Below are 25,692 nucleotides of genomic sequence, written 5' to 3' on the forward strand. Positions count from 1 at the left end.
ACTCCCCTGAATCCCACAGTCCCACCCCATGGCCGGCGCCGTGGGATTCCCCCGATGCGCCTTCTGGTCAAGTCCCCGCCAGCGTCGTGGCAAGTCCCTGCCCACCCGCGTGCGCCTCGCCATGCACACAGCCCCACCCATCCATGCGTGCCTGACATGCACACAGCCTCCTGGTGATCGGTCATTACAGCATGAGGGCGTCACAACCACAGGCTTTTTATGATATAGGATTGCTGGACAGTCAGAGTTGGCTATCCATCTGGCATTCAAGAGACTACAACTAGAGATTTCCAACTACATGTGCTGTCCATGACATTATTACTGTCTCTCTTATCGCAAATATACACAGAAGGAATTAGCTGTATCAGATCTAATGATAATTCCAAATGAATACTTGACTAGGCCGGGGAGAATGCATCACTGTAGAAACCACAGCCTCTGCTAACACCCCCAGATTTGCTGTTTGGCTCATCCCAGGGGAATACGGAGCCTATCATTTGTTAACCATCTCTGGGAAGAGCAACAACAAGCTGTCTTAGGGACAGCCTCGATCAACGGCAGTACCAGGGATGGTGCTAGCTTCAAAGGGTAGAGTTGCAGGAAGTTAGTCCTATTTCCCCTTAACATTTATAAACCTCTTGTTACACAGCATGCAAAAAGACTGAACCTGGCAATATCTTCCCTATATTAAGTTATAAATCAGGGTGAATTTAGAGCTAATGAATTACCTTTGAAAAAAAGAAAAAAACTTGACTTGGCTAGTGTGGCTCAGTAGTTGAGCATCGACCTATGAACCAGGAGTTCACTGTTCCATTCCCGGTCAGAGCACATACTCGTGTTTCTGACTATATCCCCAGTTGGGAGCATGCAGGAGGCAGCCGATCAATGATTTCCCCTCATCATTGATGTTTCTATCACTCTTTCTCTTTCCCTAACTCTCTGAGAAATCAATAAAAACATATTAAGGAAAAAAACTTGACTTGGGGTAGTAAACACACAATATAATATACAGATGATGTATTATAGAATTGTATAACCTGAAACCTATATAATTTTATTAACCAGTGTCACCCCAATAAATTCAATTTAAAAATTACAGGTACAAAACCAAATATTTCAAGATGGTTTCTTCCCCATCCTAAACTGCCTCATCTTAATTCTGTGGCAGAATAGACCCATTATACATAAATATTTAATCCTCCATACATTTTCAGTTTTGAGATATGATTAAAGAAATAACTTGATATTTTAGGAAGAACTAGGGAACAACAGTAATCCATTAATTAGTGGGAACTACATATACCCTGTTTTCTCTCTCGGTGAGATACGTTTATATGGGAAAGGTGAACGAGAATGTACAAGTTAAGGGGGGAGATGCCAATCAACCCCTCGAAGAGAGTCCATGCCAGAATTATACGAATGCCGGAAGACGGATTATTGCAACTTAGTGCTAGAGCTGACCAAATTCAAATCACTTACACAAACAAACAAAAATCAAGCCCTTAATATTAACTGGCCACCATACCCAGGAAAGGTAAAGTGTTCGCTGCAGGAGTGCCTGTTTTCCTCTTCCAGCCATCGTCACACTGTAGCTAGCACCTTACCACGCAAGACATGGGAAGAGGAAGAAACATTAATGCCTATTGGAGTTATTTAGTGTAAATTTAAACAACAAATACCTAAGAAGTAAGATGCATCACCCAAACTCATGACCACTGTACATTACACCAGCAATAATTAGCTTCGCAATTGGTATCAACTCTTCTTTTACGACCAGATAACTGTAAATCCATCTGGTCATCTGCTACACTGTCCGAGTAGTCACTGTAAGAGAAACTCCCATAGCTGTACAGCATGGTATTTGGGAATTGTTTTTTCACTCTGAAATGCCTAAAAAGAGATTATTCTAATAATAATGGCTTCAATATTCGGAACTACAAACATTTCTTTCAGTCTTGGATTTTCCTAGTAATACTTCAGATTTCTCTGGTGCTTTATTTTCCAGTGCTTTTCACATATCTCATCCATCATGTGACCTCACAGCTGCTCTGGGGGGAAGCCAGGGCAGACATCAGGACCCCACTTTACCAATGAACCTGAGATTCGGGGAAGTGACTCAAAGAAGGGTCACATGGCTATTAGGAATTAAAAGAGGGAGTAGAAACTATCCTAATCCAAGATTCTTCCTCCCACACTGAGGGACGGAATTGCTTCGATCAATTTGTGCATTAGCAATCCACATCCTTTTCAGCTTCTGGTGACTGAGTTAGTTAACAAGGCGCCTGGAAAGGAATGGCTCTACTTCTACTGCTTCGATATAAAAACCTCTTAGGCTGTGAAGTCAGAAAGATTCATTCCTCCAGTCCAGTCTCAACCTGAGCGTGGCCCTATAATGCCTTTAAGAAACTAGGGATAAAAGCGAGCATCCCAAGTGCACACTGAAGTGTAGGATGGAGGGGAACAAGGGGAGCCCCCCCACCCCACCTTGAGCGCGCAGAAGGCACATCAGACAATGTCCTCGGCAGGGTGCTGGAACGGGGCTGTGCCCAGGGTAGAGAACTGGTGCCAGTTCCGCAGGAAGCCCCTGTTGTACTGGCCTGTGTCCACGATGAGCCCACAGAGGAGCCGGCGCCCCGTCTTCTGTCGGAGGGCCTGCTGCACTTCCCTCTCGGTCACGTTGTAGCTGATGTTTATCAGCTGTATCAGGAAGATGTAGCCCATGCCCGCGGTGATGATCGCAGAGTACCACACGCAGGTGAAGGTCAGCGCCGAGCTGGGAAGGGGAATGGGCGGGTCAGGGCTGCCAATCTTTCACGTTCCGAAAGCTGTCCCCGTTCCAACATCTTATACATGTAATACTTATTACCGAGGACTTTGGCACCTTCCCCAATCATCCCACTGGACAATAGTCTTCTATCCTCAAAATACCAATAACCTGCTTAAATTATGACCATTAATGAACATGTTCTGTTTTAGTTTTTAATTATTAGTGCCTCTTTTTCCAGTATTTTTTACTTAGAATAGCAAAGACTGTTTTCTGCACTTTGTATCCCCCACACAACCAACACAGTGCCTGACATAACAGGATCCAAAATCTGTTTGTTGAATGAATAATTCCTAACTTGTTCTTAACTCAGGAGAAAACGAAGACACCACAAGATGGCTATAGACACCCTCAAGGAAGCTGTGGGTGGGAAGTTCTTTAATTTCCATGCTTTTCAGTCCGAGGCTGCTGAATACAAATACAGAGACAACGCCCAACGCCAGAAGCCCTCCACATGTACGATGTGTAGGAGCACCAGCATATTTCAAATTCTGCTTCCTACAGCCAAACACAGGACAAGACAGCTCCTTTCAGCTCCTACAAGACTGTGAGGAGAGGCTACTGATCAATGTCTGCCAACTGATGATTTTCATTCAAACATTTGCAAATGAGTTACATGGAAATAAATTCATTCAGAATCTAAGCCAAAAGGACCTGAGCGATGATGAAATCACCACCAAGATGAGAAAAACCGAGGCTCGGCTGGGAGATACGAATGGCCATCTGGAGCAGGGAGGGCCAATGGCTGGGCTGCTTAGTTAAGTGGCCCACAGAAAGGCTACAGAACTCATGCTTCGTAACAGACAGGCTCTGCTTTAGGACATTTGTCACAGCCCACTCAGAATAGCAGTTACTGAAGAATTTCACAACCTACAAAGACTCAACGTGGTGGGGGGGGAAAGGAACTTATTACCCCTGAGGAGGAGGACCAATCTATTCTAATAAAGCCCATAAATGTCTAGGTCTGTAATGGCAATGGGGAGATCTGTCCACGGACTAATACAAACAAATACCTGCACAGGGACACTATGCAGATAAAGCAGGGATTGATTGTTCTGAAAACAAAGAACAGGCTTTCAGGGCAGGGAGTGGCTCGAGCCAACGCTGAAAAATCCCAGCTTCTTCCAAAGCATGGAAATCTTTACAATCTAGAAAATTTGACCTAGATACCACAGTAATCATGAGTGGTAATTCAAAAAAAAAAGGAGAACAGGAAAAAGCAATAGAGGTTAAATAGAAAAGGAAGGTCATAGAAATTATAAACACTTCACAAAAGGGTCCGAAGCAGTAAATTAATATTGGGCCAAAAAGCTCCAGGAAACAGCAGTAAAGTGAGGCGTTCACTGATTATGACCAAATGGACCACATACACACCTTGGGACTGCTAGTTTGTCTGTTCAAGTTTCACCCTCACTTGGTTGTGCATGTGAGTAGTCATCTGACCCTGGAAGTCCCTGATTAAGCTGGTTGGTCTTACTTCTGCAGTACTAGTTCCTCCCTTTTGAAGGGTCAATGATGCTTTTGACATCACCCTAGAAAACTACACCTATCCATCCACTGCACAATTTTGTTGGCAATTTCAGGGATACTCAAAAGCCCCATAACCTGTCCCTAACCTAGTAGCAAATCATAGCCCCTTACAGTGAATGGCAATACCCCTTCCCTCCTCCTGGGCCTCCGTGCTGGGGTGTCCATAGCTCACCTGTAATCTGCATAAACTCCAGGACAATAGAAGAGAGCTGTGAAGACACTTCTATCTCTACAAATGGTGTCCAAGGTCAGCGTGATCCCATACGCCGAGGTGAGCAAGAAGATCGAAAGGGCAAGTATAAATGCTTGATGATTGCATTCTCCGACACAGCCATTTATCCTCAAAACAGCACAGGGGGGAAAACAAACATGTTTTTAAAAGTTCTCTATAATATAAAACAAAATAATAAACAAATAATAAACAAAAAAGTTTTAAAAACAGGAATAGTCTGAATTCCAGTCATCAAAAAGCTATCTTACTTTTCAATTATAGAGAATTAAAAACTTGTCCACTGAGAGATGCAGTCTTACAATCTCTGCTCTTTACAAAGTGAAATTCTATCATTCATTTAAGTACAAGACTAAGTAAAATGCAAAACCTGGCTAATTAATCTTTCTAAATATTAGTAAGTGAAGTCTTTACCCAGCTATGAAGAGAGTGAATACTATAATTACCATGATTCGGAAAGGATGATAGTAAACTTAAAAAAGCTAGATCAAAAGTGTTACACAGGCCCCAGCCAGGTAGCTCTGTAGGTTGGAGCATCGTCCCTGATGTGCCAAGGTTGCGGGTTCAATCCCATCAGGGCACATACAAGAATCAATCAATGAATGCATAAATAAGTGGAACAACAAATCAATGTTTCTTTCTCTCTAAAAAAAAAATAAAATAAAGAAGTGTTACACAGCATCAGAAATTATATGTTAAAAATGTATTAGTAAAAAGATCTGGTTGGTGTGGAATGAAGAACTACTCGATGATATGCAGACTACTTGTCAGATAGTAGAGAGTCCGTGTCACAGCCATTTGTAGAACATGTAGGACAGAATGTACAAGGACACCGGGATGCCCCAGTAGGTAGAAATCTTCTTTTGGGCGAGACTGTCAGGCCTTCTGCAAACCAGAACTCGTAAATGGGCCAGAGAGAGAGAGAGAGAAATGACAAAGAGAAGTGGAAAATCTAAAATTGAAAGTACCTGTTTATGCCTAAAGACAACGCCCCAGAAAAGAGCTGTCCCTATACCTGAGGTCTACCCAATGCCTCTGGACTTCCTGCACCTTACCCTCTGGGACATCCCCTTCTGAAGGTGTGCCAGGTAACCAGATTCCTAGTCCTAAAAAGCATAATTCATTGACCTCGAATGCCGTAAGAGCAATAGAGTTGCAAACATGCTACTTAGGGCAATCACATCTGAATTACTTACACCCCCGTTAGTTTAAGATTTACTCAGTAGAGCTGCAACGCTAACTTTTAAGAGTTGCCCTTTGCATCTTATCTAATAGGCCTTATGTGTCCCCATTTGTCATTGGCCAGTGGGTAGGTACCCAAAAAGCCCATCTCTCCACCAATAACCAAATAGGGAGTTATCTAGCAAGACCTCACCTCAATAATGTAGATTAGTAGCTTCAGAATGATAAAGGATGTATGATGACAGGAGGGAAAAAAAATCCCCTGAAAATATGGAAACACTTGCTTGAACTCTGTGTTCCAGAGAAAATAAGTCTACACTGATTTTGATAAATTCTTTAAAAAAAAATCATTCAACTGTAGATGCTTCTCTTTTAGAAAGAAGATAAATGAGGGGCAGTTCAAAAGAGAATGGCAAAAAAGGAAAAAGAAAAAACACCTTCAGGAAATGACTGTGAAAGAACTAAATTTGTGAAACTAGGAAAAACTGATGACTAAGTGGGAACATCCTAACAGCCCACAAATATCTACAAGATGTAAAGCTGGGAAGGAGAGAGATTTTAGGATGATACAAAGGACGATCAAACACTGCTAGAGTCTCAAGTGAATTTACACTTGGCAAGCCTCCAATTTTTTCCCACATACCAGACACAATGGTGATCCATTCTCCTCACACAGGTGCCACATATCCGGCAATGCCATGCCCGGGCAGGTCGCACGAGCTGGCACTGGGCACACCAATCTTCCTTCGCCTTCGTGGGGCTTCCAGCCAACGACCTGGAAGAGCCCTTCTGATCATCCCTCGGGGTGCGGTTGTTGAGGATGCCCGACACATCCGCGCCAGGGAACCCTTTGGTCTTCTGCCCTTTTCTGTTCTGAGTGTTCAGGCACTCAGTTCGGTTGCTGCCCAGAGATGTGTCCTCGCTGGCTGGATTTCTGAGGTAGCCTGGGTTCTTCTTGGCCCTGTACAAGGCTAAGAGGATCAGAAATAGCCCGCAGGTAAGAAGAGCCAGCTGGGTGGGCCCCACACGCCCTTTGGGGACCACTTCCTGGAGGAACACATAGTACATGTAGCCCAGAGAGAACAGCCCGAGGCTCAGGAAGAACAGAGTGCGCTCTTTCCTTCGGTGAGTGAGGTAGTAGTACCACAGGGCCAGCACAGGCAGGGAGGTCAGAACCACCACCCCCAGGAGGAAATGCCAGGAGGCCACTCGGAGGAAGATGGGCAGGAGGATGAGAGGGGGAACGATGCTAATGTTAACTTTTCTGGCTCCTCGAAGCCAAGGAATTCGGAGGCGATCAGAGATTGTTTCCATGATTCTTTCACAAGTCTCTGGCTGCACAGATTTGCACGTAATCCATCTATTCAGAAAGAACACAAAGAAAAGGCACTTCATGGGGGTTTGTGGAATTAAAAACCAATGAACACTGTAGGTCAAGCAGCAGGATAAATGACAAAGGAGGCCAAAGGCCAAGTACTCTACTGCCTGACTACTGCACATGCTATTCTCAAAATCGTGTGTCCTTTTTTAATATAAACCAGAATATAATGTTTAGATACTTAACAGTTAAAACGACTTCTCGCTGCAACAAATACATATAAATATGCACATTCCATACACATACTGTCTAGACTTGGGTGGGTGTAGAGACATAAAAGTCTCAAACAAATTCACAAGGCAGTTGTAAAGACAAGACAACACGGGAACTCAAGAATTATTAGGTAAGTGACAAAGCAGCAAAATCACCCAGTGAACTATGATGGCCAAACATCAAAAGCAGTGCTCAAAGGAGAGTGAACAGTCTGAGTGGAGTCATTAGAGGGGTCTTTGTGGAAAAGGTGGGATCTGCACTCGACCTTGACGGCTGGCTAGCATTTGTACATGGGAGGAGGAAGGGTGGGAGGCTTTCCAGTGTAAGGCACACAATCCGTCCTGGGCCCCGGGAGTGAACCCGTTCATCAGGGGGAGGGGTCTGCATGGTGGAGAATGGAGATCAAACTAGTATGAGTCAAATGACCCAAGCTTGGAGGACACATGGTATATTGTTGACTTTTTTTGCATACTTAAGCTAGTACGGCAAGGAACAGTTTAAGGAACGATCACACTGATTTTAGACAATAAAAAAAAAGTAGGGCTAGAACTTGGAAGCGGGATAACTATATGGGAGGGAGTCATACAGAGCAGTGGGAGCCTATCTCCAGAGCAGTATATGGAGAGAGCAGAGAATTCAGGCACAGCCCAGTTCTCAAGGCTGGGAGGGAGGAGAGTTAGAAGGTTAATAGAAGAGCTGTGATCTTCAATGATGGAGATTATGGAAGCAGCACTTCTCCATTCATTAGCTCCATTTTCTCATGGGTTTCTAGACTAAGTCTAAAGAAACTATAGTTAAAGACTGTGAAAAGGTTTTAGACACTGTCTAGTAAGAAGTATAAGGTACTCAGGTGTCAAGGTTGGTACTAGACCACAGTGGCCCCAAAGGATGCCTTTCATGCTAAATTAATGCACAAAGTTTTAAATAGGCAATCTGCCACTGCAATGACTTTTTACACAGAAGGAGTTATTATTAATAGGAAAAGCAAGTTTCCAACATTCTCATTCTTCCCACATTATGCTTTCCATATGGCAACACTGTTTAAATATATTACTTAGAAAAAGGGGGAAAAAAGCCAAGTTATTAATGTTTGATACAAAATTCTTTCAGTGATGTTAAAAATTATTGTTCTGGGTAGTAATTTTCATCACTTGGATTAATGGTGAAAATAAGCCAAATACAATAGCATCAAACAAAACAGTGCTGCCGCGCATGTTGAAAATAGCCAGTGCAGGAGAGGGAGGTGTTTCCTCGCTGGATCTCCTCCCCAATAACAAGGGGTGAGACCAGTTGCAACTGCAGGAAAATGATCTGTCCACCCTCAAGGCCCTCTGCGCCAGGTCCCACCTAGTCAGTCTCCAATCACTGAGATCCCTGAAAACGTAGGAACTTTCTGGCATAGTGCTCCTTCTAAAATCACAGATTCTGCGGGGCTGCATTTTATATTTTTTACACATTTAATTTGCCTTCTATCCCTTTATCGGCCTGTTCTCTCCATCTTCTCCCTTTAAAGGAAAAATAAGGTCCTAGTAAACGGAGCTGAACAGACAGTTGTGCAGGACCGAGTAATTCATCTTTATGAAATCCTTACCCTTGACGTAGAAGACTACTCCCAATGCTAGATCCTTGGAAATAGAATCAGAGCCAATCCCAGGGTTCTGGGTGGCCGCGCTGAAAGTATACACTGCAGTTCTCAAAAGGGTCAACGGGGTCGGCATGGAGAAACACTCTGCCCTTACCGCTCACACCCTTCATCCAGATCTTGGCAATCACACAAAAAAGCGGCCACGTGGTTCCTTTCCCCATTTCGGTCTATGTACTCGCAGCAGCACAGGGGCTCCAATTCAGGTTCTTCCGCTTTGCTTTTCTTCACGGACTTCAAACTGCCCTTCTGTGTCATGACTGCCACCTGTCACCATGAGCCCTCAGCAGGTGAAGGAGGAAAGCACACAACTCATATCTTCTAAACACATTCACGCCGCTCTCTGATCAAACGCCAACGCCTGAGAAATCAAAAATGAGAACAGGGGGGAGGAGGGTCCCATTTTCACCAGGCTTTTCTGACCCGGGTTGGCCAGACAGAAAGCACTAAAGCTCTAAGAGTCTAGGCGTGGAGCCCCATCCCATCCAGGGCAGGCTACTGGGGTCCAGCCGTTCCCATGGCGACAGTCGACCACGCCGCCCCGGGACAGCCGGGACGCGGGTGGCTGGGCGCCCCTGCCGGTGCGGGCTGAGGAGGGCTGCGCGGTCCCCGCCCGAACCTGGGCGCCGAGGGAAACTCACCCTCGGGGCTGCGGGCAGGGACGCGGGGTGCATCCGCTGGGCCGGCGAACGCTCCCGGCTGCAGGGGCCGACGACCCGGCCCCGGGAAAGCCCACCAGCAGCTCGGGTGGCGCTCGGGTCGCCGTCCAGTCCCGCTCCTCCAGCCCCGCGCAGGGCTCGCCCCTCCGCCCCCACCAACGCGAGGACGTGGGCGGGTCCGAGCGCCGCCGCCAGGAGAATGACCTTGGAAGGAAGTTACCTGCGCTCCGGGCGGAGGTGCGGTTGCAGCCCTGGAAGCCGAGGCGGAGGCAGAGGGTCGGCCCCTCCAGCGGCGCGGACGCGTGCCCGGTCTCCGCGCCGCAGGGCTCCCGGCGCGATCGCTGGAGTCCCCGGGCTCCGGTTCCGCTCGCCGCCGCCCACCTGTGACCACAGCCGCCGCGCCCGGGGGTGCGCCCACCGCCCCACGCCGTCTCGGCGCCCCGCCGCCCCACGGCCGGCCGGGCTGGCGCGGCAAGTCCGCGCGCGCTTCCTGGTGTCCCGCCCCCGGCGCCGGGGATCCCCGCCCGCCCGTGCGCCGCCCACCGCCCCGCGGAGCCGGCCGCGAGGCCCCGCCCTCAGCCGGAGGACCGGAGGGAGAACCTGAGCACCGGCTCCCGGGAGCGGTCCGCACGGCGGGGAGCCCGAGGGCCCGCACCTCCGCCCCGCCCCCGGCCCCCGCGCAGACCCGGCCCGACCCCACCGTGGCCTGCGGGCGGCGCGTGGGCGGGGCAGCCTCCAAAGCCCCGGCCGGGGAGGGGCGAGACGAAAATGGGGGAAACCCGAGAACCCCAAGGATTTCCAAGTACGTGAAACCCCTGGGTCCGCCGGCCTCCTGCAGCGCCCGCAACAGGCGTCGGGGGCGCTCTCACCGCCTGCCCTCAGGTGACCGAGGTACCGCTCCGAATCCGCTAGCCTTCCCCTAAAGGCCCGTAACTGCCCCGATCTGGTGACCACCTAACTTCTGTATTTTATTTTTATTTTTTTTTCTAGTGAGCAGTCTTCATTAGATCCGCAGGCCTATCTAGTGTTTTTGTTCCAACAGTATGCATATTTGAAATGAAATTGATGTAAGGAGTCCTCCTCCTTGGTTTTTACACATTTTTTAAAGAGTGTAGGCCCATGCACATGTTTTTCACAACAGCAAACCGTACTTTTTGAGTTTTGTTTTGTGTGTGTTTTTTCAAACAGAAAAGGAAGAAAAATGATAACTCAGATTCTGGGTTTTATTGATAGTCATTTTATATAACACTCAAATACAATTGAATGAATTTTGCATACATACGTGCTTAGTCGTAATTTATAAAGCAACTTTGGTCATTTTCTTTGAGGTATGTATTGAAGTACAAGTTTTACAGAAACATCTCAAAAATATTCAGCTTGTCACTGATCATTTTTGTGAATTTAAGAGAACAAGGTTTCAAGTTTATAATCCAGTCACTCTTGCTCACAGCCAGACCCTTCATAAATCCTTATTTTTTTAAAAAACAAAAACAAACCCAGGTAGGTACACTGGGTCCCTAAAGTAGCTGAGTTGGGATTCACTCAAGGAAACCCATTTCCCCTCTAATGGAGTCAGTACTTTGATTCTCTACAGGCATCTCAAAGACAACTTTAGCAATCCCATGTGGTGACTCTGGGAGGAAAAAAGAAATTTAAAGGCAATAGTTGTTGAAACAGTACAAATATATACACATTATTCTGCACTGTCTTACTCTTGTTACAGAGACATCACTTGTATTGAGACATATATGCCTAAAACCTTTTTATGAAAGAGCCAAAGCTTGTGTCTGACTTACAACTTCAGTCATTATACTTGTATTGGGAGATAATGTACCCAGAGTTTTATTAAAAAGCTAAAGTTTGTGTCTTACAACTGACTAAAACAAGCCACACACATGAAGGAATGAATGAAGCTATCGGTGGCTACTAAAAACGAATCCACAAATTAGACTGCTAAGCTGAAGCCACACTTAGTTCAAGTATTATTAGATTACTAAATGCCCAGATTTTAACCTAATCTGGTTTTTAAAACTCAGAGCATGATTCTTCATTTTGAGTGTTGGTATCCTACATATTTCCTTTTCTGAAATTGACTCTTCGATTCACTTGATGTATGAAGAGGCAAGATAATCTCACCTCTGATAGCTACTTGGAGAAAACTTTCTTTCATGAAGATACAATATGACTGAAGAACTTTTCAGATAATTATCATCAATGTGCAGAATCAAAACATCTATTGAATTTGTGTGCTAAATAAATGAAGACATTGTAATGTTTACAGTATGCAAATCTAGAAATGTATATGCCTGAAAACTGATCCTTCAAAATTCGTAATGGCTTAGAGGTTTCTTCTTATATTGATTGTCTTTAGCCTGTTGAATGTATATCAACTGTGAAAGCAGCCAATTGGACACATACTGATTCTGTGCTAACAGAAAAAGCATCAAACTTCAAACCTCCCTGTAAAAATGAGGCCAAAGTGTCCCATTTTCTTTTTGCATCACAGAAATTCATTTCCACAATGTAGTTCATGCTTCACTGGAGAAATTCACAGCTTAGAATAATGTACAAGAAGCAAACGGATGGATTCTTAAGGCCATCGGAAACTAATTATGAATGTTCATATTAGAAGTACCAATAATGAAAAAAATATGGAAATGTTTGTATGACAATGAAAATCCTTCATCCTCTGGTTTTCTCCTAGATGTTTTCTTTTACTTCCAAGTAACGGTCCAAGGTCAGTCCTTAAGATCACTAGCTCTCCACAGCCATGCCGGTCTTGTTTTTATTTAGTAGATCAAAGGTTCTCTGAAGCATAATGAGTGAGCTCTTCAACTGCAAACAAAATAATTTTCAAAATAGATTATTTACATTATTTCTGTTCATTTTTATGCCAAAGTTCACATTTGCATTTGACATAATTTTGTTTATGTCCAAATAAAAGACTGAATATGAAACACCGGATTCCTTAGCGTATCTATGTCAGTATGATTGCTACAGAGTTCTTCCCATTTGCTCTAGGATCGCACTTCTTCCTACATACTGTGTATTCTATCTCCCATTAGGTCCACAATCAAATTATCCAAAGGGACAGGCTGGCTTGTTTCCTTAAATGGCCTCTGAAGTTGCAGTGGTCTCACCATCTCCTAAACAACTCAGGTTTCACTTCCAGGCCTGTGCTTGCTGTTGTTTTCATCCATCCAAAACGGACCCATCCCCCTGTCTCCATGTAGTTTCCCTAATCATCCTGCCTCTAAACTCCCAATGCATTACTACTTACTTTGACATTTAATTTTGTACTTTTTTATAGTCTTTAACAATACACACGGACCTTTGATTTCTCTAATAAAATTGTAGGCAACTTGAAAGCAGGAATTAAGTTTTATTTTTCTTTATATTCACTCATTCAAATATTTATTATTTATTACATGTACGGTGCTAAGCACTGGGTATCAATGGTGAACCAAAGAGCCACTCTCGCCACTGTCTCTGCCTTCATGCAGCTTATGGATTAGTAAGCAATACAGAACTAAAACACATAATCACCCACACAAAATATACTTACACATTGTATTAAGTTTTTTAAGCAACTGGAGGATGGTACTATCATTTTCTAAAACTAGGTCAATTAGAGGAGAAGTGGGTTTGGCTCAGGATGAAAATGGAATTCTGTTTTGGACATGATCAGTTTGGGATGCCTGTTATCATCCAGGTGAAGATGCCAAGTCAGCAGGTGACTGTCTGAGCCTGGAGCTCAGAGGAGAGACCAGGGTAAGAGATGGATTTGAGAGTCACTGGCACATGTGGTATTCCAAGCCAGGGGAGCGGATGTGACCGCCTAAAGGGGAAGCAGAGGAGAAGGGAAGAGAACCTAACACAGCGTGGAGCACTAGGCCAGAAAGAGGTCAGGTACTGGAGAGGGTTTTACAGCAAAAAGGAGTTTCCCGTTATGCTAAATGAAAGAAGCCAGTCACAAAAGATTCCATTTATAGGTTCTTTTTGGGGTGATGCAAATGCTCTGGAATTAGTGGTGATGGTTGCATAACCTTGTGAATATATTAAAAAGCCTTTGAAAGGGTGAATTGTATAACATGAATTATTTCACAATAAAGATGGAGGTTTTTAGATGCATTTCAAGAAAAAAGTGGTCAGCTCTCAAAATGTTGACACTGTAAATGGAAACTAAAGAAAGGTGCATTTACACTAAAAGCTAGAGGTCACTAGGGATCTCAGCTCAAGCAATATCGGTGGAAGGCAGGGGAGAGGAAGACAAGGCGGGTGAGCTGAACAGCGAGGAAGTGGATTAAATACATGCATCCAGTTCTGCTTCCTTCTGAAACCCCACTAGGGGATTTTTTTTAAATTCTCACCCGAGAATATGTTTTCTTTTTAATTATTGATTTTAGAGAGAGGAAGGGAGAGAGAGATAGACAGACAGACGGACATTGATGTGAGAAACATCAAGTGGTTGCTCTCGTGTGTGCCCCAACTCGGGACTGAACTTGCAACCTTTTAGTGTACCAGACGATGCTCCAAGCAACTGAGCTACAAAGGCCAGGGCAGGATTTATTGTTGTTGTTTTTAAAAGACATAAACCACAAGGGCTGGGAGAACAGAAAGAGTGACATCAGCAACACAACTTGGGAACCTGGAAAACAGATGGATGACTTCACAGTCCTGAAAAGGCTGAATCCTAAGCTAATACTAGAGAAAGCTGAGACCAACCAGATTTACCCTGAAGAATCTTCAAAAGCCTCAGGAATTGATGGCCAGGAATCTCTGGAAGTGGGAATTAAGAGGAAGGAGCTAAAAGAAGGATTGGATGAACCTTTGGGCATCTGGCCTCTCTTACTACCTGGGCAGAAGTCTAAAATTGTATTTTCTGGACAGGATAAAACAGAGGTTCTCTGGCTGTCTGGCTCAGGGGACACCAAGACTTCGGTAAGGACAGTGTTGCCATACCAAAAGCAGGGGGATTACAGGAAAAAGTGTATACTGAATATTGAAACCATCTCCTCTGTCCTGACCTCCCCATTCCTCTCTCACTCATTTGAGTTCCTAAATGCTGGCAGCCAGCCCTGAAATCCTTCAGAGAGACTAGAAGAGTATTCTCTGTGGAAACTGACCAATCCAAGAGGAAACACCTAAAAATACTGAGATCAGGATTTCTCAACCAGCAGCCCAGCCAAATCTACAGAAAAGTTCAGGGTAGACCAATACGACCCACATGTTAAGAGCTTCTGATCCACACAAGCAGACAACCAAGGACGACAGACATCTAAAGAAATTCTCTAACACTAAGGATGGAAGTCAAAACAGAAGGGAAAGGATTATGATGGAAAGTGAGTATACAAGAAGAATAAAAAATTGTTTATTAGTAAAATGGTCAGAGAGATAAATTTATAGCTATTAAAAAAGATCACAATGCCATAAAAAATTTCAGAGGAACAATAGCTCTTTAAAATTAAAAACTTGTTAGCAAAAATTGAAAAACTCAATAGAAGAATTTGAAGATTGAGTAAATCACTGAGGAAGCAGAATTTTAAAAAAGCAAAGAGATGGAAGCTGGAAAGAAAAGGTTACAAAGATTAGACAGCCTGTCCAATTAACTGAAAGCCAACATCTGAGTTTTAGGAGCTACAGAAAGTGGAAGGAAGAAAACCGGACCTGACTGGAGCCAGTCAGAGGCTCCACTGATGGAATGCCTGAGGTGAAGGAAGATTATAACAGATTTATACGACAGGGGATGAAATAATATTGGTAAACTAATCAATCATAATGAAATTCAGGGATAAGAAAAAGCACAGAAAATAAAAAGTAGTTATGGTGTATTCTATGATGTAGCTCAGAATAGCAAAATTGGTCAAACCAAAGAAAACAATAAATAAATATTGATCTAACCAAAATTATAACTTCATTTGGGAGAATGGGGTAATTAGAAACGGGGGCAAGATGAGGTGAAAGGAAAGAAAACAAAATCCCTGTTTTCTTTTTGACTTTCCTAATAGGAAGTCAAAGGGAAATGTCTAAAACTGAAAAATCAAGACATATCAATACATGTTGTTTATAAATGTGGAGGTACACATCAACAGTATAAACTAAAAGTTAAAGACTGTTGTCTTTAGGAAAGAAATAGGGATAAGGGTGATGGGATTGCTATTTTCTCAACAAACCTTGTAGAACAAGTTAACTCTTTAAAATATGTGAACGAGTTATTTTGGAGAAAATAAAAACTTAAAAAAGTGAATGAGTTATGAAGCATAAAGTAGTGACAGCCAGAGTAGACAACTAAACGAGTTTGGCTGTGAAAGGGAGTAGAGAGATGAGGAGCAGATAGGGAAGGATGTGCATGGTGTAGGTTTTTTAATGTACCTGCTAACATGTGCTGGGACTTGCCTCCCATAGGCTGAGGAATGAATGTAATAGGAGTGGAGAAGATAGGGGTGCAGCTGTAGCAGGGTCTCTAGACTTGGTTACAGAAGGACAGGTAAAGTCTCTTTTTCCCTTAACGCGTAGTCATCAGTTGAGAGCGAGGGGGATATGGGAGGAGATGAGGAGGAGAAAAGTGAGAACATAATCTCCCTGCTGAGAGTGGAAGGAGAAAGTTGCTAAGGAGCTGTAGATATTGTGCATCTGAAGAGCACTTCATTGAAGTTGTAACCTTCAGTGCCCTGAGTGATATCCTAAGAAATGCTCAATAGTTGAATTTCCTAAAAAACAAACTTACACATACAATAAAAAGATGAAAGGTAATAAAATGTTAAAAGTAATTATGTCTGAATGCTAGAACTTAGGTTTTCTTCTATTCTCTATTTTTCAATTTTGAAAAGTAAGCATATATATTATAATGGAAATATTAATCTTTATTTTTCAAAGGGAATCCTAAATTTTGGTTCATGGAACTAAGTGGCATATATTAATAATACTGTGTTCGAGAGATAATGTTTATAGCAAAACACTGAAATATAGTAAATATTCATTCTTCAGTGGAAAACTGGTAAAAATAGGGCACATTTATATACTTGAATTCTGTGTAGCTGTTAAAAGTAGAGAAGGTGCTTTAAATACTGATATGGAAGTATCTCCAAGATATATGGTCAATAAATGAAATAATGACAGTGTATACAGTATCTATTAACCAAGAGTTAATATTAAGCATAAAATTTCATATAGAAGGATTAATAAAAAGATTCCGGTTGGTGTATATATGATGATATGGAAACATCTTCAAAATATCAATTGAAAAAAGAAGAAATGCAATGGTGTGTGTAGTATGCTTCCATTTTGTAAAAAAAATACAAGTGGCTATCTATATAAAAGCCTAAGCAACCGTTATGACTGTGACTTGACAAGCAGCAGTAGCTATGACGTGCACTGACCCAGACTTTGCTGCTGGGGCCCTGACAGCCCCGAATCTGGTTCACCCGCACCCCAGACCCAGACAGGAGGGAGAAGGGAGCCCAATTCCTCACGGAATCAGCCGTTGGTTAGCTTGCTGCTGGGGCCAACCTCCGCGTCCCTCCCCACAGCCAGCCAGCACCCCCCCCCCATCGGCCCCAATCACCGGCCAGGCCTAGGGACTCCACCTGTGCATGAATTCATGCACCGGACCTCTAGTATATGTAATATGCAAAATCCAGAAACTGGCAAGGGTAGTACCTGTAGGAGGAAGTTTCTTCAAATAATGACATACAAAATATCCTCTTACAACCAGAGAGATACAAGCAGACACAGAGCTGCCTACCTCTTCAAGCATCACAATGGAGTCTCGGAGCACTCCTTTTAAGCGATGGGCCTGATCATTATGCTTTTGATTGTTTTCTGCTCTTGACACCATGTCAGAGGCTAAACTGAAAGAAGAAGACCATTTAAAAATCAGGGGAATACCTGCTAATCTTTTATTTCTAGAAATCACTAGTGCTCCATAAATTTACAAATAAAACCAGAAATTAAGGAACAAAAACAGCGTGACTACAGAAAAGTTAGCAGGCCAAAATCTCTAAAACGGGAATTGTTTTTTACATTAAGGAATTATTGAAATAATAACAGGTTGGAGGGAGGAAAAACTTACTTTAAAGATTTCTCTTCTTGGAGGTGGAGACGGTAAACAGCCTGAGCAGCATATTCTATCCTTGACAGCTTCATAAACAGTGTCACATTCAACAAAACCAGGAACAGCAAGCTGGGCAAAGCAAAGCATACCCGGTCAATCCCCTCTTATCCAGACCTAGAGCACTGCTAATGCAGAGAAAACATGCCAAGCCTTCAAAGATGTACATTACCCAACCAATTTCCAATTATTGTTAGTATTTAAATCAGTTATCCCTATAACGTAACATCATTACTTTTAAGTATGAAATGGACACTGAGAAAAAAGAAAGTAACTGGAATGAAAATAGTCCCTGACATCTCTCCGTGCTGAGGTGTGACCCCCAGCTTAGACCTCTACCAGGCAAGCTTTCAATATCGGTTTTTGGGTGCTTTTTGGCTTAAGCAGTTATAAGCCCATAATGCTATACTTCAAACAGAAAATGAAGATCAATATGGACTAATCTTAGGTAGATCATGATGTACCTGTTATTCCCAGTGGAAACCAAAATAAATTTTTAAAAATAACCATTCAGCAAAAATTTCCACAAGTTCAACTTGGACAAAGAAAGTATCATATCTGAAATATATATTAATTGTATCAGATATAAAATGTTACATGCTACATGAACTTACTCTGTTGGTTCTCACAGCAGCCTTTCAAGTAAGTGGATATATTTCTTATTACACATATATGCAAATATATAGGTAGCATATCTCATTTTTTTTCTGTTAAAATTGATTTGCCCTTAAAAATATACAGTATTCTCCTTTATCCATCCAGAAGAGGATATTTTTTTAAAATGAAAACTTATGTAGTAACAAGAAAATCAAATTATGAAATTATTATGACACTGAAATGATACATAGAGGAACATTTCAATTTTTTGAGCATAAACTTTCTGCAAAGTAATAATACAAAAGACCATTAATAATATTTACTATTCAAAATTGTCATGGCAAACTGACTTAACCAGAATATGAAATCCTTTTTATAAAACTCAAAGGCACAACAATTATTTCCTATGTTCTGAAATCTGTAATTTGAAAAAACAGCTGATATAAGAACTTCATTCCAAAAAAATTCCAGAGTATATCACTCTGTCAGAACCAATTAAATAGAATCTAATGGACTACCTCAAGGTTCACATATGGCCATGTAGATGACAGTACTCTAAACATGACGGGCTAAATGGACTCCTGTAGAACACTCTGAGATTCACACTAATTGCCCACTACATATTTCTCTTCATGTGATCCTCAGACCACTTCCATCAGAATAACCTGCAGTGTTTTAAATTACTGATTCCTGATCCCTACTCAAGACCTACACACAGTCTCTGAAACTGGAACTGAGAAATCTACATTTTAGTAAGTGATTCTTATTCACAGTAAAGGGCAAGGATTACTGGTCTAATAAAAAAGAGTAATATAGCATTATTGGGATTTCACCAGTCTGCATATAAAAATAAACTAGAGGCCTGGTGCAAGAAATTCATGCACTGAGGGGTGTCCCCTCAGCCTGGCCTACACCCTCTCACAATCTGGGACCCCTTGGGGGATGTGCAACTGCCGGTTTAGGCCTGATTCCTATGGCAGTCAGATATCTCCCAAGGGATGTAGCAGTGCGCCAAGCAGCAGGCGGCCAGGGAGGAGCCCATACCAGGGCCAGGCGCCATGCCGCTCACGCTCATCCTGGCCTGCTGCGCCTGCTGCCATAGCTCCCCACTTGGCAGTGCTGCCGCTGAGGCGGGAGAGGCTCTCGCCACTGCAGCTGTGCTCGCCAGCTGTGAGCCCAGCTTCTGGCTGAGTGGCGCTCCCCCTGTGGGAGCACACTTACCACCAGGGGGCACCTCCTGCATTAAGCATCTGCCCCCTGGGGGTCAGTGTGGATCAGAGTGACTGGTGGACCGGTCGTTCGGGTCATTCCATCATAATGGTTGCTTAGGCTTTTATATATATATGTAGATATTCCGTTTAAATTTATGGAACATCTCATAAAAACTTATGATACAAGAAGTCAATCAAATTAGTTTAAAAAATAAAAACATTTTATTTTATAATTTATAAATTTAATAATTCTTCTGAAAATCATACATCAACAACTATGAAACAGAAGACTATAAAATTATTGTATCGCCCTAACCAGTTTGGCTCAGTGGATAGAGCGTTGGCCTGTGGACTCAAGGGTCCCAGGTTCGATTCCGGTCAAGGGCATGTACCCTGGTTGCAGGCATGTCCCCAGTGGGGAGTGTGCAGGAGGCAGCTGATTGATGTTTCTCTCTCATCGATGTTTCTAACTCTCTATCCCTCTCCCTTCCTCTCTGTAAAAAATCAATAAAATATATTTTAAAATAAATAAATAAAAGTACTGTATCTGTAGGCCCAAACTGGTCCAATAGTGGCAAGTGCTACATAATAATATACAAATGCATCAATCCTTTTGTGAACTGTTAAAAGTGAACTCATAAACTAAATAAGTATTCAAAAGAAACACTTACAAAATACTCATCACCACAACAAGGGCAGTGTGATAGCTTTCCGTTTCCTTTTTCTTTCCTGCAGATCACACACAAAGAAGGCTGCATTAAAATCAGGATGATGATTACAGCCAATTAAATTTTAATTTCATTTGAAAAGAACTAGAAAAGAGATTCTTAAGAATTATTTGTAAAGACAAAGTGACTTAGGGTGAATTCCCTGCTCCTTTTCGTGGTTTCTGACATCCTGAGTGATATGGAACACATCTGCAAAAAGAAAACTTACATGAATCCTCCAAATTTGGCCTGTAATACAAATTAATTTGCTGTAAAATTAAATATGCAATTCAACACATCATGTATGATCTCTAGCTGAATTCTATCTCGGCAAACCATATTTGAGCTAGGTTTATGTATAATACTTCCCTCCTTTAAAAAAATTTTAAGTCATCTTTGCCTGTTCTCTATTGCCCATACTTTGAAATTCCAAAATTGGGCCATTGGCTTGAACATAGTCACACTGAGAAATAAGAAGGCCAAGGGAGGGGGAGGCGGGAGTGGGTGGATGTGGGCAAAGGGGAGGAAAGGGGACACCTGCAATGTCAACATTAAATATTTTTTATTTTTAAAAAGAGGGGGGAAAATAGCCTTAGAAGAGCATTTTATAATGTCGAAGGACGAGAAGGTATTGCAGCTTTAGAATTCCAAGAGGGAGGCAATAACGTTAGTACAGGCAGGATGTCTTCAACATTGAGAGCAGTGAGGAAAATAAAGCCAAAATCCCGCCCTAGCCCATTTTGCTCAGTGGATAGAGCATCGGGGTTCAATCTCAGTCAAGGGTACATACCTTGGTTGCAGACTCCTCCCCAGACTGGAGCCTGGTAGGGTGTGTGCAGGGGGCAACCAATCAATGTGTTTCTCTCACAATGATGTTTCTCTCTGTCTTTCCCTCTCTCTTCCACTCTCTCTAAAAATGAATGGAAAAATGTCCTCAGGTGAGGATTAAAAAAATAAAGAAGTTCCATCTTTGTAATTTTGCTGGACTGGCCTTGACAGTATATAAGAATTAAAACATATAATCACTGTAGTACATTCACGGGTAGAAATCAATGTCTGTAAGTGCTGAGAAGGAAATTAATGAGCGAAGTGTCCCGCAGCCGGGACAAATGGTGGGGACTGGTGACAGGGGACATAGTCTAATGCAGCAGCTACTATTAAGTTCCAACTAACTGTTGCTATGAAAGGATTTGGTCCAGGGCTGTCAGGTATGAGTTTTTATAAAAATGTCCATTTTTTAAAATGCCATGTGATCCAATAAGATACTCCTATTGACCATACGCCTGCTATTTTGCAACTGCTCAAAAGACATATTCTGTTTCATATAAGCAAACTAAAATCTTCCACCAGATAATAGCTACCTGTAGTATCCCCTTTGTCGTCTAAATCCCCGTCTCCAGAAGAACGCTGAGGAGAAAGTTTAGGAACCGTGTCTGCTGTTCGGTTGAATGTCCGCCTTCTCCTTCGTAGGCCACTAAGTTTTCCAGGGTCTTCAATGGGCTGACTTAACATAGATTCTTCCATTAACAAATCTGATTCTAAGAAGAAAAAAAATCTTTAGGTATTAGAGAAAGCTTCTCCACTGTAAGATACAGTGGATATGGTGTTTGTTTTGTGTTCTGTTTGTTTGTTTTAAGCCTTAGAAACTTTCTTTAACAATTACTTGGGTTCTTATGGCCTACATTCAAATCTTACTCTTAATGAAAAGTTTTAGAGAGTACAGTGATCCCATAATAAGGCTTCATTATTCTAGGAAGAATGAACTCTATTAATAAATTATGGGATCATCAGAGCAAATTTGCCATGTACTATATTAAATATTAATGTAACGATTTCAGTTATAGAAACAACAGGCTACCCACTAATATTAGATCATTAGAAAGATTTCCAAGATAGATTATGGTACCTGATGGCCAATTTCAAAGGAAGGAGTAGCAAATAATCGTACTAATTTACAATAAGGGTTTGCAAAAAAGGAAGCCCTAATAAAGAAAATCTGCAAACAGCCTAAAAAACTCATTTTTGTCAGTTGTTTCAACCTTTACCTTTACAAGGTTTTTTCATTAGAAGCTCATTATCCAGTGGCCAAACTAATTTTTGATTTTCATTTTCTTTGCTCCTGATTAGGAGTTTAATAATGAAATAACCAAAGAAAGAAAAGCGAGGAAATAAAATAATCCATAATCTAGAGAATGATAGACAAATTACCCGAGTTGACTGACCACCAGCTTTGCTTTAACTAAAATTAATTATGCTCATGTAGGTATATTTTTTTCTCGAGTATATTTTAAGGAATATCCGAGCAGAATTACTGTATTACTTCCCCCAGTCTAGTACCCACCTCCACAAAATTCATGCATGTACATTATACCATTGCGTAGTGGGCTTGCACAAACCCAGGAAAGCTGCGTTGGTAAGGCAGATGTGGGCTGAGAACTGTCCATACATTAACAAGCGCTGGTGCACATGTGTGATCCAGTAGGTAGGCCCTCACTGCAGTCAGCTTCCTTCAGAGTCAGGCAAGTGTGACATCTCCTGTGATCTTGGGCTAATCATTTAACCTCTTCCTCTGTGTTTCAATACTTCTTGTTTAGTAAAATGGAAAAAAATAATACCTACCTCATAGGTTGTAATGAGTTGATATTTATAAAGCACACAGAGCAATACCTGGCTTACAGTAAGAATTATATTAAGTGTTTGTTAGACCAATGAAAATTAGAAGTTTGAAATTCCAAGTGGGGTAGTCATAACCACACTTCAGTGGGAGTCATTCCAACATCATCTACCAGTTTCTGCTATGAATCCAAATTAATAATTAGTCCATTTTGTTAATAAATGCTATCTTTACAAAAATAGATAAATCAAGAAATTTACAAACCGAGCTGTTTGAAATAGTCTTCCAATGAACTCCAGGAATTCTTCTCAATTACAGATTTGATAATGGCCCATGGCTGTTTTCTGTATTTCACGTCTGTGGAAACTCTAACAGGATAATAATAATATTTATTTACAAGTCAGAATTTAGTTATATTAACATTGCAATTAAATATAAGATTGTATTCCATGAGGAACTGAAAGGATTTAAAGTCATTTAGATTATAAAAGAAAATGTGTTCACTGATAATGACTTCTTTCAAAAATTACTATGTATGATTAATAACGTCATCAAATTTTCCTTCTAAGTACTTGACATTTTATTTCTTTCCTTTCTCTCATCCTGAAGTTCCTTTACTTAAATAGCAGAAAAAGCTCAAAATAAAGTCTAAATTTTCTAAGCGCCTTGTATAAAAAATCTCCAGTGCTCATAAATTAGTTGACGATAAGTACATTGGCTAAGACTAGGCCAAGTGTCTGATGGCACATCGTTAACTTTAATGCACCGACATGTCTTCTTTCCCATTGCGACCATGTGCTCCTCAAGAACTCCCAGGGCCCTGGCCATTAAACAGGGTCCCGCACTTAGTTCTGGCTACTGAATTACGAGCACAGTTCTTTCTGTAGCAGCTGAAATGACACATACTCTTGGATTGTGTAGCTCCAGGATGTCTGAACCTCCATGGGCTTGGATGTGGAGGGAGGAGCCCCCTCTCTCTGCTGACCAATGGTGGATGTGTAATTTGAATGAAAAATAAAGCTTTGTTGTGGAAAGCTACCACTGAGATCTTAGGACTCCTACTATGTTACCAGAACATAATCTAACCTATCTCTCCGGACTAAAACATTCATCTGCAGTAGCTCACCTCAACCGGCATTTCTGCTCAGAAGATGGGAAGATGTGGTATCTGTTCACGGTATAGAAGTAGTCATGGTAGGGGACATCATGTGTCACCACTTCTGCATCTACCAAATAAAATTGTGCTTCCCGACTTTCTTTATACAGTGTCTGCCAAAATACGATAAAAAAATTATTTTGCATGTGCATGTTTAATATATCAGATTCCTTGCCCATTCCGAACATATATATTAGAATTCTTTTTCAGAAATTACAAAAGACATGCCAAGCCTATGTACAAAGCCAGAAGAGCCTCCATGTTGGCTGTGCTGTCTGTGAACTGAGAAGAAGGGACCTGCCGAAATGGTATTTGCTGCCTCTCCGCCATTTCACAGTGTAATTATTTTTCTTCCTTTTAGACATGAGGAGGAGAAAGCGGCCATATAATCTCTTATGTATATTATTAGTTTATAAAGAATTTTAAATGTTCCTGTTAGGAAACAATTCAAAAATCGTTTGAACAAATTAAGGACCCCATCCCCAAATTCATCAAAGTTTCATAAAACCACCCTTCACCAAAAAAGCAGGCCACCAAACAAAAAACTGCTTTTCCTAAACAGGGTTAAGTGGTTGCTGGCCAAAAATTTCTTACTGCAATCATACCTTTTATACCTATTCTCTAAGGTTATCAAAGTATCTCATACCAAAATACCAAACTTTTCTTAATTGTCTGAAATTCTTTTGGAAAAAAAAAATTTAAGACATTTTTAACACTGATGGACAAAACTACAATAGCATAATTAGTTCAGATGTTAACAGATATTTTCAAACTATTTGCACAACAGATGCACTATACTTCAACACAAATTGGCCAAACACAAGCTCTGCTATAAAACAGTGCCATGCTGGCACTGAGCGGGGTATTAAATATCTTATCATCTCTTCCCCATGTCGCAGCAGCCCTCTAGTTATTTGACCCTAACCCTTGGCGTGATTCTGCAAATCAAATTCCAATAGCGTTCTTTTTATCATTATTATTATTATTATTATTATTATTTTAATCTCACCTGAGGACATGGAGAGAGAGAGAGAGAGAGAGAGAGAGAGAGAGAGAGAGAGAGAAGAGAGAGATTGATCAGTTGCCTCCTATATGTACCCCATGGGAACGGAATCAGTGCACAGGACAACACTCAACCAACTGAGCCACTCCAGCCCTGCCATTAGAGGTTTTTTTTTTAAACCCACTTATTTTTTTAAAAGGTCCAAACAGCCCTAACCGGTTTGGCTCAGTGGATAGAGCATCAGCCTGCGGACTCAAGCGTCCCAGGTTCGATTCCAGTCAAGGGCATGTACCTTGGTTTCAGGCACATACCCAGTAGGGAGTGTGCAGGAGGCAGCTGATTGATGTTTCTCTCTCATTGATGTTTCTAATTCTCTATCCATCTCCCTTCCTCTCTGTAGAAAATCAATAAAATATATTTTAAAAAATAATAAAAATAAAAGGTTCAAACATACACAAGAGTAGAAATTAAGCATAATGAACCCTCATAAGCTCATCAACCAGCTTCAACAACATTAACTCTGCCTAGTCCTGTTTTATCTCTACCCCAGTCCCACAATCCCTCTCACACACATACACACACCATCCTCTGCCTGGCTAGTTACTTTTAAAAGATATCCCAGACATCAATAGAATTT

At 41.9% G+C, this 25,692-nt stretch overlaps 2 protein-coding genes across 2 annotated transcripts in view; both read right to left on the reverse strand.

The window, feature by feature from the left end:
• Positions 1-1,311: 1,311 nt before the first annotated feature.
• ZDHHC23 (zDHHC palmitoyltransferase 23) lies at positions 1,312-9,347 on the reverse strand. Its single transcript, XM_081085657.1, has 4 exons — positions 9,096-9,347; positions 6,409-7,125; positions 4,527-4,694; positions 1,312-2,773 (listed from the first exon to the last, which is right to left on the reverse strand). The coding sequence occupies exons 1-4, from the start codon at positions 9,254-9,256 to the stop codon at positions 2,506-2,508; spliced, it is 1,314 nt and encodes a 437-aa protein (XP_080941783.1). The 5' UTR covers positions 9,257-9,347; the 3' UTR covers positions 1,312-2,505.
• A 1,516-nt stretch (positions 9,348-10,863) lies between these two features.
• The window catches only part of GRAMD1C (GRAM domain containing 1C), an 82,881-nt gene continuing 68,052 nt past the window's right edge, over positions 10,864-25,692 (reverse strand). Inside the window, exons 11-17 of the mRNA XM_081085658.1 lie at positions 24,023-24,165; positions 23,161-23,264; positions 21,644-21,820; positions 20,247-20,304; positions 17,729-17,839; positions 17,402-17,507; positions 10,864-12,492 (exon numbers count right to left, since the gene is read on the reverse strand). Coding sequence (XP_080941784.1) covers positions 12,412-12,492; positions 17,402-17,507; positions 17,729-17,839; positions 20,247-20,304; positions 21,644-21,820; positions 23,161-23,264; positions 24,023-24,165 — 780 coding nt within the window. The 3' untranslated portion in view covers positions 10,864-12,411. The remainder of the gene's footprint in view (positions 12,493-17,401; positions 17,508-17,728; positions 17,840-20,246; positions 20,305-21,643; positions 21,821-23,160; positions 23,265-24,022; positions 24,166-25,692) is intronic.

Source organism: Myotis nattereri (genome assembly GCF_964212035.1).
Source record: "Myotis nattereri genome assembly, chromosome: 3".
NCBI classification, from domain to species: domain Eukaryota; kingdom Metazoa; phylum Chordata; class Mammalia; order Chiroptera; family Vespertilionidae; genus Myotis; species Myotis nattereri.

What these genes read in the sequence shown, in the direction of transcription:
- ZDHHC23 (XM_081085657.1), bottom strand. Translation starts at nt 9,256, where the DNA reads ATGACACAGAAGGGCAGTTTGAAGTCCGTGAAGAAAAGCAAAGCGGAA. An exon ending in ATGGATCACCATTGTGTCTG is followed by an intron (nt 4,695 to 6,408) that starts GTATGTGGGAAA and finishes TGCTGTTTTGAG; the next exon opens with GATAAATGGCTGTGTCGGAG. An exon ending in GGAGTTTATGCAGATTACAG is followed by an intron (nt 2,774 to 4,526) that starts GTGAGCTATGGA and finishes TCCCCTTCCCAG; the next exon opens with CTCGGCGCTGACCTTCACCT.